Here is a 16,010-nt window from a genome sequence, read left to right as displayed (position 1 = left end):
ATTCTGCAGAGAAGTTGTATGCCTGATTATTTTCCTGCACAGTTTGCTCTTCTGCCTCAATGTGAATGACAGAAGTTCTAATGATTTTCCAGTACTGATCTGACAGCTGGTTCATGGGACCACACTGATAAATGGAATTTATCAGCCATTCAGGTCATTCTTACTTGATGAAGGGTCTGTTATCCTCATAGCTAAAGAATGCATAGACATAAAGACAAGAACACCAACATTAGCATTTTATGACAAAGAATTTCATATGAAAAATATTCTCCTGGTTCCCAAAGGCCTCTGTCGCCCACCTCCCTAGAAGGCATCATAATCTTCCCTTTATATCCAGAAGGTAAATCCTAAAATGACCATGAGAACCTAAATAACAAGGAACAAAATCAATTTTACAATACTGTAATATCCCTTAGGAGACTAAAAAATTCCATTTTTTTTTCATCATGTGCACATATTACTTGTGACTTGACAGAGACATTTATTTCTAAGAGACCACATTTCTCTAGAGAATGAGAAATCTTATGAGCAACCTGGAAAAGGCTTGGGGGCATACTTAAAATGATAGATTTCATGTCATCTAAAGGTCTCCTTATTCTATAATATTAGTAGGTGAGATTACTTAATTATGGACAGTACACTTCTGAGTAATTTTAACTTGCAGATGATTGACCTGAGTTAAATCAGAACATTATAGCCCATTGAAAATAATCAACAAGACTATTTTAAAATTATTTCTGATGGCGCACTGAGAAAAATTTTTGAACAATCTTATGTAGTAATAGGAGCAAACAGACAGCACCTGTCCATTATCACTTGTATGTACTATTTAGTATCATCCACACAAAATGAGATCCAAGCACCAAATTAGTAGAGATTAGTTAGGGGATATTTTGGATTTTTTTTTTTTTTTAAACATAGTTGCTTCTGAGTGAATTGTGACAGGAGTGAAAAGAAACAGAAAGCTTGATCCTCTATTCTCTTACCTCTTGCCAGAGGCAATGGTTTCTGATATCATGCATACAAAGTAAAGCTCTTAGAAAGGCTCCAACTGTGATGCATTTTGAACAAAGCGAACCACAGATAAAAAAGTCTCACTCTCCAGGGTGATAAAAGAGTAAAGAACAGAGTGACAGCCTGGGATTTGAAGCCAGTTTGCCTGAGGTTTACATCCTAATTTAGTCACTTACTAGCTATTTGATATTAGGCAAAAATTATTAATAATTTACCTTAGGTTGTGTCAATTTTTACATCTATAAAATGGTGATAATTATAATGTAAGTTTCCTGTGATAATGAAATGATACATTATGTATCAAGTGCTCAGAATAGTACCTGACACATTGTTTGATAAATTCCCCGTAGTTACTATTAGACTATTTTCATTCTGAAAATACAGAATTTCTTACCACCCCAAAGAATATAATAGAAAATAATAAATGTTGAACAGTTAAATTCATTTGATGATGCTTCAGGAGTAAATATTATGCTGTAAAATAGATGTGGTGAAAATAAGTTTGGAGATGGAGCAGGGAGTGACTAACTATGTCTAATATGGAGTTACTGGCCACATGGATTTATTTATAGTTAAATTTAAATTAATTAAAAGGAGATTAAGTTTAACATTCATTTCCTTTGGTCACAATAGTTACATTACAAATACTTAGAAATTTCAATAGCTACCATATCGAACACAGCAGTTCTAGAACATATTTCTGTCATCACAGAAAGTTCTATTGGACAGTGCTGAACTAGAAGAGTCAAAGAGAGTTTTTAGCCAGGAAATGAAATTCTAAAATATTTAAATAATGCCATGGATATGTAAAAAGATAAAGAGAAGAATTTCTAAGAATCAATCATATTTAACACTTGTAAATTGTGCCTAAAAAGAAAATCCTGTACTTATATTAATATTGAAAACTTACAGAAGATAATAGCATGATATTTATTCTACTATATGCATCCCCATGGTATCAATATTTTCCATCTATGATGCTAAATTTATGATTAGAATGACTCTATTTTAATTTATACAGTACAATATTAGGTAAAGAAAGTTACAGAGGTTAACATGTAGGGATACCTACAAAGGGCTATACAAAATTATATTAAGCTACCTAAATGTTTCAAAAACAATACACAGTTGATTCTCTTTGCTGTACAGCAGATGCTAACACAACATTGTAAAGCAACTATGGGTCACTAAAAATGTTATACATACACACACACACACACACACACACACACACACATATATATACATATATAGAACTTAGACTATAATTGCTAGAGTGAGATGTCTGCCTTAATGAGAAATACCAAAAGAGAGAGATATCAGGGTGCTATTCTGTGATTTTTGTTGGCAACTCTGGGGATCAGCTGCTTGCTATACTCAGTAGCAAAGACTGCAATTCCAATTCCAATTTTACTTAGAGTTATCTACACACAAACTGCAGAAAAATTATACCACAGAAATTCTTGAACTGTTCAGAAAGTTCTAGGACCCACAACAGACTTCCCAAACTGGGGATCTGGCAAAGGGATGGAGAAGCCCTAGGGAATTTGACTATGGAGGTCAGTGGGATTTGATTGTAGAACTTACACAGGATCGGAGAAACAGACCCTTGGAGGGCACAAACAAAACCTTGTACACACAGGAGCCAGGAGAAAGGAGCAGTGTCCCCACAAGAGACTGAGTCAGATTTGCCTGTGAGTGCCAGGAGTCTCCAGTGGAGGCATGGGTTGACAGTTTGGCATTAAGCCGAACAACAGGGAGGGAACACAGCCCTACCCATTAACAGAAAACTAGATTAATGATTTACTGAGCAAATTCATCAGAGGGCAGACAAAATGAAAAACAGTCACAGAAAACTAACCAAACTGATCACAAGGACCACATTGCCTAATTCAATAAAACTTGAGCCATGCCCTGTAGGGCCACCCAAGATGGACGGGTCATGGTGCAGAGTTCTGATAAAACGTGGTCCACTGGAGAAGGGAATTGGCAAACCACTTCAGTATTCTTGCCTTGAGAGCTCCATGAACAGTATCAAAAGGCAAAAAGATAGGGCACTGAAAGATGAACTCTTTCATGTCAGTAACACGTTACTGGAGATCAGAGAAATAACTCCAGAAAGAAGGAAGAAACAGAGCCAAAGTGGAAATAATGCCCAGTTGTGGATGGAACTGGTGATGGAAGTAAAAGTCCAATGCAGTAAAGAACAATATTACATAGGAACCCAGATTGTTAGGTCTATGAATCAAGATAAATTGGAAGTGGTCAAATAGGAGATGACAAGAGTGAACACTGACATTTTACGAATCAGTGAACTAAAATGGACTGGAATGGGCAAATTTAATTCAGATCATTATATCTTCTACTGTGGGCAAGAATCCCTTAGAAGAAATGAAGTAGCCCCCATAATCAACAAAAGAGTCTGAAATTCAGCAGTTGGGTGCAATCTCAAAAATGACAGAATGATCTCTGTTCGTTCCAAGGCAAAACAGTCAATGTAACAGTAATCCACGATGCCCCAACAACTAATGCAGAATAAGCTGAAGTTGAATGGTTCTATGAACTCCTAAAGAACTTCTAGAACTAACACCAAAAAAAAAAAAATGTCCTTTTCATCATAGGGGACTAGAATGCAAAAGTAGGAAAACAAGAGATACCTGGAGTAACAGGCAAGTTTGCAGTTGGGGTACAAAATAAAGCAGGGCAAAGGCTAACAGAGTTTTGCTAAGAGAATGCACTGATCATAGCAAACACCCTCTTCCAACAACACAAGAGATGACTCCACACATGGACATCACCAGATGGTCAATACTGAAATCAGATTGATTATATCCTTTGCAGCCAAAGATAGAGAGGCTCTATACAGTCAGTAAAAACAAGACTGGGAGCTGACTGTGGCTCAGATTATGAACTCCTTATTGCCTAATTCAGACTTAAATTGAAGAAAGTAGAGAAAACCACTAGACCATTTAGGCATGACCTAAATCAAATCCCTTATGATTATACAGTGGAAGTGACAAATAGATTCAAGGGATTAGATCTGATAGACAGAGGGCCTGAAGAACTACAGAAAGAGGTTCCTGACACTGTACAGGTGGTGGTATCAAGACCATTCCCAAGAAAAAGAAATTCAAAAAGGTAAAATGGTTGTCTGAGGAGACCTAACAAATAGCTGAGAAAAGAAGAAAAGCCAAAGCAAAGGAGGAAAGGAAAGATATACCCATTTGAATGCAGAGAACTCTTCAAGAAAGTTAGAGATACCAAATGAACATTTCATGCAAAGATGGGCACAATAAAGGATAAAAATGGTATGGACCTAACAGAAGCAGAAGATATTAAGAAACAGTGGCAAGAATACACAGAACTGCACAAAAAAAGATCTTCCTGACCCAGATAACCACGATGGTGTTATCACTCACCTACAGCCAGACACCCTAGAGTCCGAAGTCAAGTGGGCCTTAGGAAGCATCACTATGAGCAAAGCTAGTGGAGGTGATGGAATTCCAGTTGAGCTATTTCAAGTCTTAAAAGATGATACTGTTAAAGTGCTGCACTCAATATGTCAGCAAATTTGGAAAACTCAGCAGTGGCCACAGGACTGAAAAAGGTCAGGTTTCATTCCAATACCAAAGAAAGGCAAAGGTAAAAGAATGTTCAAACGACCACACAACTGCTCTCATCTCCCATGACAGCAAAGTAATGCTGAAAATTCTCAGTGAGGCTTCAACAGTATATGAACCGAGAACTATCAGATGTTCAAGTTGGATTTAGAAAAGGCAGAAGAACCAGAGATCAAAATGCCAACATCCATTGTATCACAGAAAAAGCCAGAGAGTTCCAGAAAGATTTACTTCTGCTTTATTGTCTATGCCAAAGTCTTTTACTGTGTGGATTGCAACAAATACTGGAAAATTCTTAAAGAGATGAGAATACCAGACCTCCTTACCTGCCTTCTGAGAAATTTGTATGCAGGTCAAGAAGCAACAGAACCCAGATGTGGAACAACAGAACAGTTCCAAAATGGGAAAGGAGTACGTCAAGGCTATATATTGTCACTCTGCTTATTTAACTTATATGTAGAGGACATCATGAGAAATGCTGAGCTGGATGAAGCATAAGCTGGAATCAAGATTGCCGGGAGAAGTATCAATAACCTTAGATATGGCGATAACACCACCCTTATGGCAGAAACCGAAGATGAACCTCATTAAGAGCCTCTTGATGAAAGTGAAAGAGGAGAGTGAAAAAGCTGGCTTAAAATTCAACATTCAAAAAAATGAGGATCATAGCATTGGTCCCATCACTTAATGGCAAATAGACGGGGAAAGTAGGGAAACAGTGAGAGACTTTATTTTCTTGGGCTCCAAAGTCACTGCAGATGGTGACTGCAGCCATGAAATTAAAAGATGTTTGCTCCTTGGAAGAAAAGTTACGACAACTGTAGACAGCATATTAAAAGCAGAGACATTACTTTGCCAAGAAAGGCCCATCAATTTAAAACTATGTTTTTCCAGAAGTCATGTATGGATGTGAGAGTTGGACTATAAAGAAAGCTGAGCACCAAATAATTTATGCTTTTGAACTGTGGTGTTGGAGAAGATGCTTGAGAGTCTCTTGGACAGCAAGGAAATCAAACCAGTGAATTCTAAGGGAAATCGGTCCTGAATATTCATTGGAAGGACTGATGCTAAAGCTGAAACTCCAATACTCTGGCCACCTGATGTGAAGAACTGACTCCTTGGAAAAGACCCTGATGCTGGTAAAGATTGAAGGTAGAAGGGGACGACAGAGGATGAGATGGTTGGATGGCATCACTGACTCAATGGACATGAGTTTGAGCAAGCTCCAGGAGCTGGTGATGGACAGGTAAGCCTGGAGTGATCCAGTCCTTGGTTTTGCAGAGTCGGACAGGACTGAGTGACTGAACTGAACTGATGGCAATGTGTTTAATTCACGAGAATATGAACATAGGTGAACTGTGACATTTCTGGGTCTTGGCAATTAAAAGATTGGAACTGGGCTTCCCTGGACCTTTTTATCCTTCTCTTTTCCTAGGAGACATTGACAGTACAGCCTCAGATCTAAAAGGAAGTCTGTTTATTAATGGGGAGCCACCTTTTAGATTTAGATCACCTATTTCTATACTCTAATGTAAATTTAAGCTACTGTAATTTAGAGTAATTTTTATCGTGGCTTAGCCTGTGCAATAATTACTAAAGCAGGTTTTAGCTATAAGAATCCCTAGTTCACATGCAATATCGGAGAAGGCAATGGCACCCCACTCCAGTACTCTTGCCTGGAGAATCCCAGGGACAGGGAAGCCTGGTGGGCTGCAGTCCATGGGGTCGCACAGAGTCAGACACGACTGAAGTGACTTACCAGCAGCGGCAGCAATTCACATGCAATATAGAAATTCATGCTAATGACAAAGAACTATTCATTAATTTTACCTCCAGAATGACATGAATAATATACAATAGTTTAAAATCTAAATATCACTAAACTTTATCTATAATCTGTCAGTTATTTTCCATCATGTTGTCAGATATTCTACTGGCTTAAAGAATCTAGTTTCAGAATGTCTTTCCATCAAATCTAAATTAAATTGATGATAATATTGCCACATGTTATGGTGACAAAGATATATGCTATTGATTCACTTTTTATTAAAAAAAATCTACACAGCTAGCTTCTAAAGTTGAATAATTTTCATTCTGATTCACCAATGAAAGTCCACTGATTCAAAAATTCATCCCAGGTTGTAAGACTGAAACAATTTTACTGTAATTATTTTAAGGTTTTATGAAAATATGGACACAAGGGCTTAAGATGTTCTTGGTGATGTTAATAGGAACTTACAAGTTATCTTAGAATTTACAAATTGTGACATGGAAAATGAAATAAAACATATTGTATAGTTTTCAAGGTACAAATAAGAAAAAAATATACATTTTTCTTAGTAAGTACATTTTCCTTTTATCAGACATTTATCATTTTATCCTTACATCTAAAATTCAAAATTTTAAATATTAAGGTCATAATATTATCTTTAAGAGTGATCCTTAGAATAAAGTTCAGAATTTTTAGGGGCCTCTATGGTAGAGAATTTTTAGGGGTGCTAGTGGTAAAGAAAAGTGAGAAGTGAAGTCGCTTAGTCATGTCTGACTCTTTGCGGCCCCATGGACTGTAGCCTACCAGGCTCCTCTGTCCATAGGATTTTCCAGGCAACAATACTGAAGAGGGTTGCCATTTCCTTCTCCAGGAGATCTTCCCAATCCAGGGACTGAACCTGGGTGTCCCGCATTGTAGGCAGATTCTTTACCGTCTGAGCCACCAGGGAAGTTGCTCTTGCTAATGTAGGAGACATAAGACACATGGGTTCAATCCCAGGGTCAGGAAGATCCCCTGGATAAGGACATGGCAACCCACTCCAATATTCTTGCCTGGATTAATAAATATTAAATAAATGACTAATAAAACTTTAATTATATTATCTCCCCAACTTAATGCTATACAAATTCTTATAACTCAGTACAATATGGTCAAAGAGCTAACTTATATACAAAAGACATTAGGAGCATCAATTATGAGAATGAAAAATGAATTAGTATATTGGACACAAACAGCAAAAAATTTATCACACTTTAGTATCTCCATCTATCAGATTTATAAAATGAACTAGTAGGTTTATAAAAATGAATTTATGAAAATTTATAAAAATGAATTGGTAGTTTCCATGAAAATAAGATGCTTCCCCCTAGTGGCTTAGACAGTAAAGAATCCTCCTGCAATGCAGGAGACATGGGTTCAATCCCTGGGTCTGGAAGATTTCCTGGAGAAGGAAATGGCAACCTACTCCAGTATTCTTGTCTGGGCAATCTCACGGACAGAGCAGCCTGGCAGGCTACAGTTCATGGGGTTGTAAAGAGTTGGACATGACTGAGCAACTAAGCACAAATATACATGTGCAATTAAGATATAAAATTTTGGAATCACATTGGAAGCAAATAAGATCATTGTATGATTATCAATATTAATCATGAAAGATAGTGTATCTTAGTAACTGAAAGCACTGATTTGTGAATCATCCTGCCTGCACTTAGATGGGCATTTTACAACATTGGGCACATTATTCATCTACTCTCACCCTCACAAGCTTCATCTTTGAAATGTGTATAAATATAGATCTTTGTTCATAGGGCTGTTGTGTGTATTAAATAAAAGTTCCAAAAAGCTCCTTTTACTTAAAATGCAAAAAATTACTCAACAACGTATAACTTTAATATACAAAAGTACCATACACATATTTGTTTTTACATTTGCTGTTGTGTACTGACCTTCTGACCTCAAAAAAAGAGCTACAGGGAAAAAAGTGTTTTTCTTTTAAGTGTTTTGGAAATTCATATATTAACTAGACATCCAAAGAGCAAGGGAGAATCACTGCCTTTTTCTGAAATCAATATTTAGATTGAGAAAGCTTCAGTCTATTTGATGTTTTATTCTGGATTTCTTTAGGCTTAGTATATGCTATGAAATTCTACATTTTCATTTGAACTGGGGTATATATCCAGATTCCTAATGAACATTAAAATAGAAACCAATAGTTCTTTGTATTACATGAGAAATCCAAATTTAATTGATAAATATATTGTATCTTCAGTGTCAAAAAGTACACTAATAACCGCAATATTTCACTAAACGTAACCCTTTGATCATCAAGTAAGACATAAACAACATAAAATTATATGTGAAATGTTCATGAAAATTCATTAAGATATCTGTTATAAAATTGAATTTCATAGTTTCTTGTGATTTTTTGAAAACTTGAAACTCTGAATAGGATAAAGTAAATGACAAACTATATAAAAAGAAGTTTGCATTTCTTACTAATGATTTTGTCTTATAATCTATGAAAACTGTGGTTCTAGTATGTGATAGAAATATCTCAAGATCTTAAAATAATGGCAACAAATTGACATCTTTTATATTTTAAAACCTACAGATAGAATCATGTTTCCTGGCTTATTATTTAAGGACCAATGTTTTTCAAGCTGATAAGCTTGATCATTAGAATGTAAGGACAGGAAGTACTTTAAAGGTACTTTAAAGGTATAACATACTTTCAAGGTTTCTTTTTTCAATTTAGAAGATATAAAAACTTTTAAGATAAGTAAAATGAGAGAAAAATTGATAACTTTTAGATATTCTTGCCAAATGTGTTTTGACACATTGAATTGTTATATCTTTCTCATACCATATGTTATCATCACCTCTCATTTCAACAACTTGCAACAGAAGCATTCATCATATCCTATCTGTGAATAAACACCTTATTATAAACCACTTGTATGAACAACTAAAACATAAAAAAGTACAACTGTGTATTTTAAACATGTTGGTATTTACTAAAGATTCTAATAAATGGAACCAAGGCAGACCTTGAAACACAATAGGATACATACAAGTCTTATTTAATGTTGGTCAAGTGATGTAACTTTCATTAGGCCTAGTTTACTCACTTTAACAATGAATGACATAATCTTGCATGCGTGCATGCTCAGTCACTTCAGTTGTGTCAGACTCTCTGTGACCCCATAGATTTTAGCCCTCCAGGCTCCTCTGTCCATGGAATTCTCCAGTCAAGAATACTGGAGTGTCTTACTGTGATCTTTTTAGAATTGAATGCAACCAAGGAAAGAATAGTCTATGCCTCAACTAGTTTCTTGAATAGTGAGTAGACCTAGGTAATGACCCACAATCTCTACTTCTAGTCTGCTTCTAACACAGAAGCTCTGTGAGATGTTGTAGCCCCTAAATATATTTATAACTAGAAATCTGAATATAATCTTAAAATTATGTCAACAAGAAAACATTGAGAAATGGTATAGAAAATTTAAGCAAATATACACATAAATCAAACTTTAAAGACATACAAACTCCAAATACCAAAATAACAGTTCTTAAATCAGTCACACATTAGGCCAAAGGGCAACCTTAATAAAATACTAAGAATTAATATCAAACCAACTGCATTCTCTGATGCAGTGACATTAAATCTTGAAATAAATAACTTATAAAATATGCATAGATATACATGAACAATTATTCATATGCTGCTACATCTCCAAAGAAACCTCAAGACCCTGAATATTTTACAAATAAGTTCTATTTAATATTAAAACAACAAATAATCCTTTTTTCATATAGGTCAGGCCTAAGTGAAAAAGAAGAAAAGCTTTATGAGACTACTATAACTTACTAGGTAGGTAAAATTTAAGAGAATAAAAGAATAAATTAGAATATTTTATTTAAAATCTTACTTGAAAATCCTAAATAAGCTATTAGATAGCAAAATCTAATGGTGCATAAACATCATGATTAATTATTGCATAATGGTGAAGAAGAACTTTAAAAACTGATTCTGAAATTTACATTGAAGAAAAATAAAAGTCTAAGAGAAGATAAAGCAATTTTGAAAGATGATCAAAATGGGAGGACTCATGCAAGGTTAGTACTAAGCAAGGTTGGTAATAATGAAGTAATGGTAGAGAAATGAAGTTTATGTCCATGGAATAGAAGAGAGCACACAGAGATTTGGTTTGGGACAGTGTAGCAGCAAAAATCTTGAGGAAAAGGATGGATTATTTTGCGAACAATGTTGGAAATTTGGCTGATCATATTAGGAATACAACATGTCCTCCAAAGACCTCAAAATCACACACTACAGAGGAAAAGTTGATGGTTTAAATATATAATATTGTTCTCTGTAGTAAAACAAGAATCAACAGAGACATGACAAATGGAGAAGCTACATGCAATAACCGAAGTATTCAAACTTTATATTAGCAAGTAAATGAGAAAGTTTACAGAAAGGCTCATTGAAAAAAAAAAGGAGGGGAAATGAAAATGATTTTAGGAAGATTAAAAATAGAAACAAATGACCTTAATCATTTTACTAATAGGGTTCCTGTAAGTATGAACTGAGATGTTGAATATTTATTGTTTTATTGCTTTAAGTTTTTATATATTACATTAATGAAAGTAACTGAGTGGAAGATCTGGTAATTTTAGATATCTTTCTACAGCTAACTGAACAAGATGTTGTAAATTCAAAGAAGGCAGAAAAATGAGAAAAATGCAATGATAATGACTATCACAAAGAAAACTCGCCATTTTTTTTACTTCTTGGCATATGTAATGTTAATATTCAATTATGTCAATATTTTTCACTGATATATTACTACTTTTTATACTCATGGCTTGCTTGCTTTATCTCATAAACAGTTTGAAATTAAAGCTAAAACCGTTAATCTCAGTACTGGAACTGAGAGGATTTTTGTGTTAGCATGTTTAAATGTCTGATTGAAAATATGAACTTCTATAAACAACATTTCTGAGTATTCTAGAATACATGCTCAAATATACATTTATAAAAGAGCCAGGGGACTTGGATGACAGATCTTTTTAAAATACATAATTGTATATAGTGGAACAAATCCAGCAACAATTGGGACTCAGCCAAGAGAAAATTAGATTAGGAAATTTTCAAGCGTGGACTGAGCAGCTCAAGACACCTAACATTCCACTATACTGTCTGCACATTTTATTTACAAATCCAGTGATTTACTACACAGTCTTTTATTTAAAATAACTGTGACTTACATTGTTTCACTACTTCTTAATATGAGGTAAACTTATTAAAAACAAAGTAACCCTCCTATTAAAAAAGTACTCCTGAAAGTAGGAGAATGAGAAAAGCTGAAATTTAAAAAAGTGTTTTTGCTTTAATGTTGTTCTTATTTAAATGAGAGGTATTCCCTTGGAATTAGGGGATACTGATATGCACCCAGAGTGTGCTAGTAAGTTTTTCAGCCTGATTGTGTAAACCATAATTTGTGATGATTAGTTTGCCTGTCAGCGATCATCTGTAATAATAATAATAATATCTTTAATCATAGAGCATTTCAGTCTCCTTTAATGAATTGGAATATAATTAAATAGCTTGAGATGCGATTTTTAAGATTAAGTACCTTGATATTTTCTAGAATTTGAGGAGAAATGTATGTATCTAAGGCAGAATGTAAGTAGTGTTTTCATCTTTCTAGGGGGATTTTTCCATTCTATGGGTACAAAATCTATTATCTAAGATTATAAGTGACTGCAAAAAGATAGTAAATAATGAATGGGGACCACAAAAATGGTCCCAAGCTTGCTCCATCTAATTACTTAAAATGTAATTTAATTCAATCCAAATGTCCACCATTTCCCTTGTTCTCCCCCAATTCCATCCTGTCCCTTGAAATTCAGAATCTAATATCAACAAATTCCCCTCCATTCTAATATTCCATCCTGGGTGTGTTTTTGTCACGTTCATGCTTTAAGTGTTGTCTGCTTACAGTGCTTTCCCTGAAGACCACACAAACTCAAATATTGGTTTTCCTACAACTCAGGCAGTAGAAGTAATACTGCCAAACCATGACTTTTACCTCTGTCAAAAACCCAGCTCCTCTGAGAGTCTTGCCGTCAAATATCTACTACCACCATTTATTTCCTATTTTTTTTGTTGTTGTTATATACTAGCATCTCCAGACATCTCATTTTTCGACCCCTCCACACTTTCACTATATATCCCCCGTTTTGTATTCATCCTTTCCTGCTTGACCAGCCTAGATTCTATAACCTTTTTCTTGCATCTCCTCTCATCTTTAATGATTTGAAAAAATATGCAACCCTGAATAGATGAGTATTGAACAAAACAAATGTCTAATAACATTTAACAATATCCAGAAGGTCAACTAAACTCCCCTATCAATGTGCTTTCCCCTACCCCATGAGGAATATTGAACATCTTCCTTGTACCTCAAACTTCCTATTTATCCCAACACCTTCAACTGAATATTGCCTCCTATTTACTTAAAGCAATCTGATAGTTGCAAATGCATTGGTGCACTGTCTGGACCTCACAATCCCTTGTACAGATCCTGACTTGATCCCTCATCTGCTGCACGCTTAGCTGATAAAGATTTGTGCCATGACCTGCAGATGACTGTTTTTGTGTACCAGAGCTACTAGGCCCATACAGCCAGAAGTGCCTGGGAGTTTACATTCCACTCTCACAACCCATCCCTTGTCCCTCAGCAAGACTGTAGTCAATTACTAACAGGTCTGAAATTATAGAATTCCAGTTCCTATGCCTTAACACTGGACAGTTCCAAAGTGTTATTTACACTCCAGAGCTCCCTTTGGGATCAGGGTCAGTCTGAGACTTCACCAGAATGACAACCTTGCATAGCTTCTTCCTATTATCTATCCTGCTTCCCCTTACTTTCTTATTGATTTCCTATTAAAGGAATTCCTTCATTAATTGTTTGTGCTGAATCCTTGGCTCAGAGTCCACTTCTGGGAGAACTCAATCGAGACTACTGACAGAAACATCCTCACGTTTCTGAAACCAAATCTATAAACTACTTTCAACAGTACCCACACACACTGTGTTCCCTCCTTTTATAATGAGAGAAATGCCTCTTTCTTATTATGGCAACATATTCATTCATTCTTATGCTTCTCAAGAACTGTGCTCCTTTGAGGATTGTTCTCTCCTGCTTTTTATGAATCATCTCCTCGTCTATAGGTTCATTCCCATCAGCAAACATACTTCAGTACTTTAAAAAACAAAACAAAACACCTTTTGATCCCACAGATTCTCCAAGAATCTTTGGTGTTATCTTTACTGAAAAATTTGTCAAGAGTTTTCTAAACATATAATTCATACAGGCTCACTTCTCATTTTCATAAAAGCCACTCTACTTAGGCACACATTCCTCTTAACTCCACAATGTCCTATCATTGTCAAGTCCCTTGTCAACTTTTCCATCTCATCATACTCGAGTACTCAGGAACATCCTATAGTTGATCATCCCCTTCTATTTTTTGGCTTCTATGACATAATTTTTTATTTACCATGTTGACTATACTTTCTGAGTCACCAAAGTGACTGTTTACCAGAACCACATCCTTCTTGGGTAGCTTCATTCAGTAATTCACTTTAAATTCTAGGTACTCTGAAATCTCTATCTCTAATTCTAAGACCACTGTTACATTAAGATTCCTGAAAACTGCACTTTACTAACCTTATTTTTCAGCTCATTATTTAAAATATTAAAATAATCACAGGATTTTGAAGATGGGGTTCTTTAGTCATGTATTCCAGTCCATATTTGAATTTAAATCTTTAAGCATGTCTTCATTCTAAAATGATCCTTAGGAAAAACTCAAGTGAAGCACAGTTTATTTGTAGATGTACAATGTAATAGAATAAGGAATATATGGTAATAATTAGGAAATGGACTCAAACCAGACGGCCTATTGGAATACAAGGTTTGGCACTAACTATCTGTAAGGTCTCAAGGTAAGTTAATTATCCCTTTTGAAATCTCAAAGAGCTATTACAAAGATTAAATTTACACATGTAGAGGGTGCAGAACTGTGCCTGATATATAGCAAAACTTCAATACATAAGTATGTCTCATTATTTCACTCACAGTTTCAAATAGACAAAACACATGAAATCTTAAACTGATGTTAGATCAAATGCAACTATTAGGGCTGATTAAGGGCAGAACCACACAGTCAAAGTCTTTGGCATAGTCAATAAAGCAGAAGTAGATGTTTTTCTAGAACTCTCTTGCTTTTTCAATGATCCAAAGGATGTAGGCAATTTGATCTCTGGTTCCTCTGCCTTTTCGAAATCCAACTTGAACATCTGGAAGTTCATAGTTCACCTACTGATGAAGCCTGGCTTGGAGAATTTTGAGTATTACTTTGCTAGCATGTGAGATGAGGGCAATTACGTGGGAGTTTGACCATTCTTTGGCATTGCCTTTCTTTGGGAATGGAATGAAAACTGACTTTTTCCAGTCCTGTGGCCACTGCTGAGTTTTCCAAATTTGCTGGCATATTGCATGCAGCACTTTCACAGCATCATCTTTTAGGATTTGAAATAGCTCAACAGGAATCCCATCACCTCCAGTACCTTTGTTCATAGTGTGGCTTCCTAAGGCACACTTGACTTCACGTTCCAGGATGTCTGGCTCTACACTGGTGATCACATCATTGTGATTATCTGGGTTGTGAAGATCTTTATTGTATAGTTTTCTGGGTATTCTTTCAACCTCTTCTTAATATTTTCTGCTTCTGTTAGGTCCATACCATTTCTGTCCTTTATTGTGCCCATCTTTGCATGAAATTTTCCATGGGTATCTCTAATTTTTTGAAGAGATCTCTAGTCTTTTCTATTGTATTGTTTTTCTCTATTTCTTTGCATAGATCACTAAGGAAGGCTTTCTTATCTCTCCTTGCTATTCTTTGGAACTCTCCATTCAAATAGGTATATCTTTCATTTCCTACTTTGCTTTTCTCTTCTCTTCTATTCACAGCTATTTGTAAGGCCTCCTCAGACAACCATTTTGCCTTTTTTAATTTCTTTTCCTTGGGGATGGTCTTGATCCTTACCTCCTGTACGATCATGACCTTCGTCCATAGTTCTTCAGGCACTTTGTCTATCAGATCTAATCCCCTGAATCTATTTGTCACTTCCACTGTATAATTGTAAGGGATTTGATTTAGGTCACACCAGAATGGTCTAGTGGTTTTCCCTACTTTCTTCAATTTAAGTCTGAATTTGGCAATAAGGAGTTCATGATCTGAGCCACAGTCAGCTCCTGCTCTTGTGTTTGCTGACTGTATAGAACTTCTCCATCTTTGGCTGTAAAGAATATAATCAATTTGATTTCAGTACTGACCATCTGGTGATGTCCATGTGTAGAGTCTTCTCTTGTGTTGTTGGAAGAGGGTGTTTGCTATGACCACTGTGTTCTTTTGGCAAAACTCTATTAGGCTTTCCCCTGATTCATTTTGTACTTCAAAGCCAAATTTTGCCTGTTACTCTAGGTATTCCTTGACTTCCTACTTTTGCTTTCCAGTCCCCTATAATGAAG

The 16,010-nt window shown here is 35.5% G+C and overlaps 1 protein-coding gene across 17 annotated transcripts in view; it reads right to left on the bottom strand.

Moving 5' to 3' along the window:
- The window catches only part of ADGRL3 (adhesion G protein-coupled receptor L3), a 936,136-nt gene that overhangs the window by 58,564 nt on the left and 861,562 nt on the right, over positions 1-16,010 (bottom strand). For 11 of the 17 annotated variants that reach the window (XM_059887348.1, XM_059887344.1, XM_059887332.1 and 8 more), the window contains 1 exon segment: positions 165-191. The exons of the other annotated variants lie outside the window; for them this stretch is intronic. In XM_059887348.1, coding sequence (XP_059743331.1) covers positions 165-191 — 27 coding nt within the window. 17 annotated transcript variants of the gene reach the window in all.

The sequence above is a fragment of the Bos taurus genome, chromosome 6 (assembly GCF_002263795.3).
Source record: "Bos taurus isolate L1 Dominette 01449 registration number 42190680 breed Hereford chromosome 6, ARS-UCD2.0, whole genome shotgun sequence".
In the NCBI taxonomy this organism is placed as follows: Eukaryota; Metazoa; Chordata; class Mammalia; order Artiodactyla; family Bovidae; genus Bos; species Bos taurus.
The sequence above is the reverse complement of the archived record's forward strand: the minus strand, read 5'-3'. Positions and strand labels throughout refer to the sequence as shown.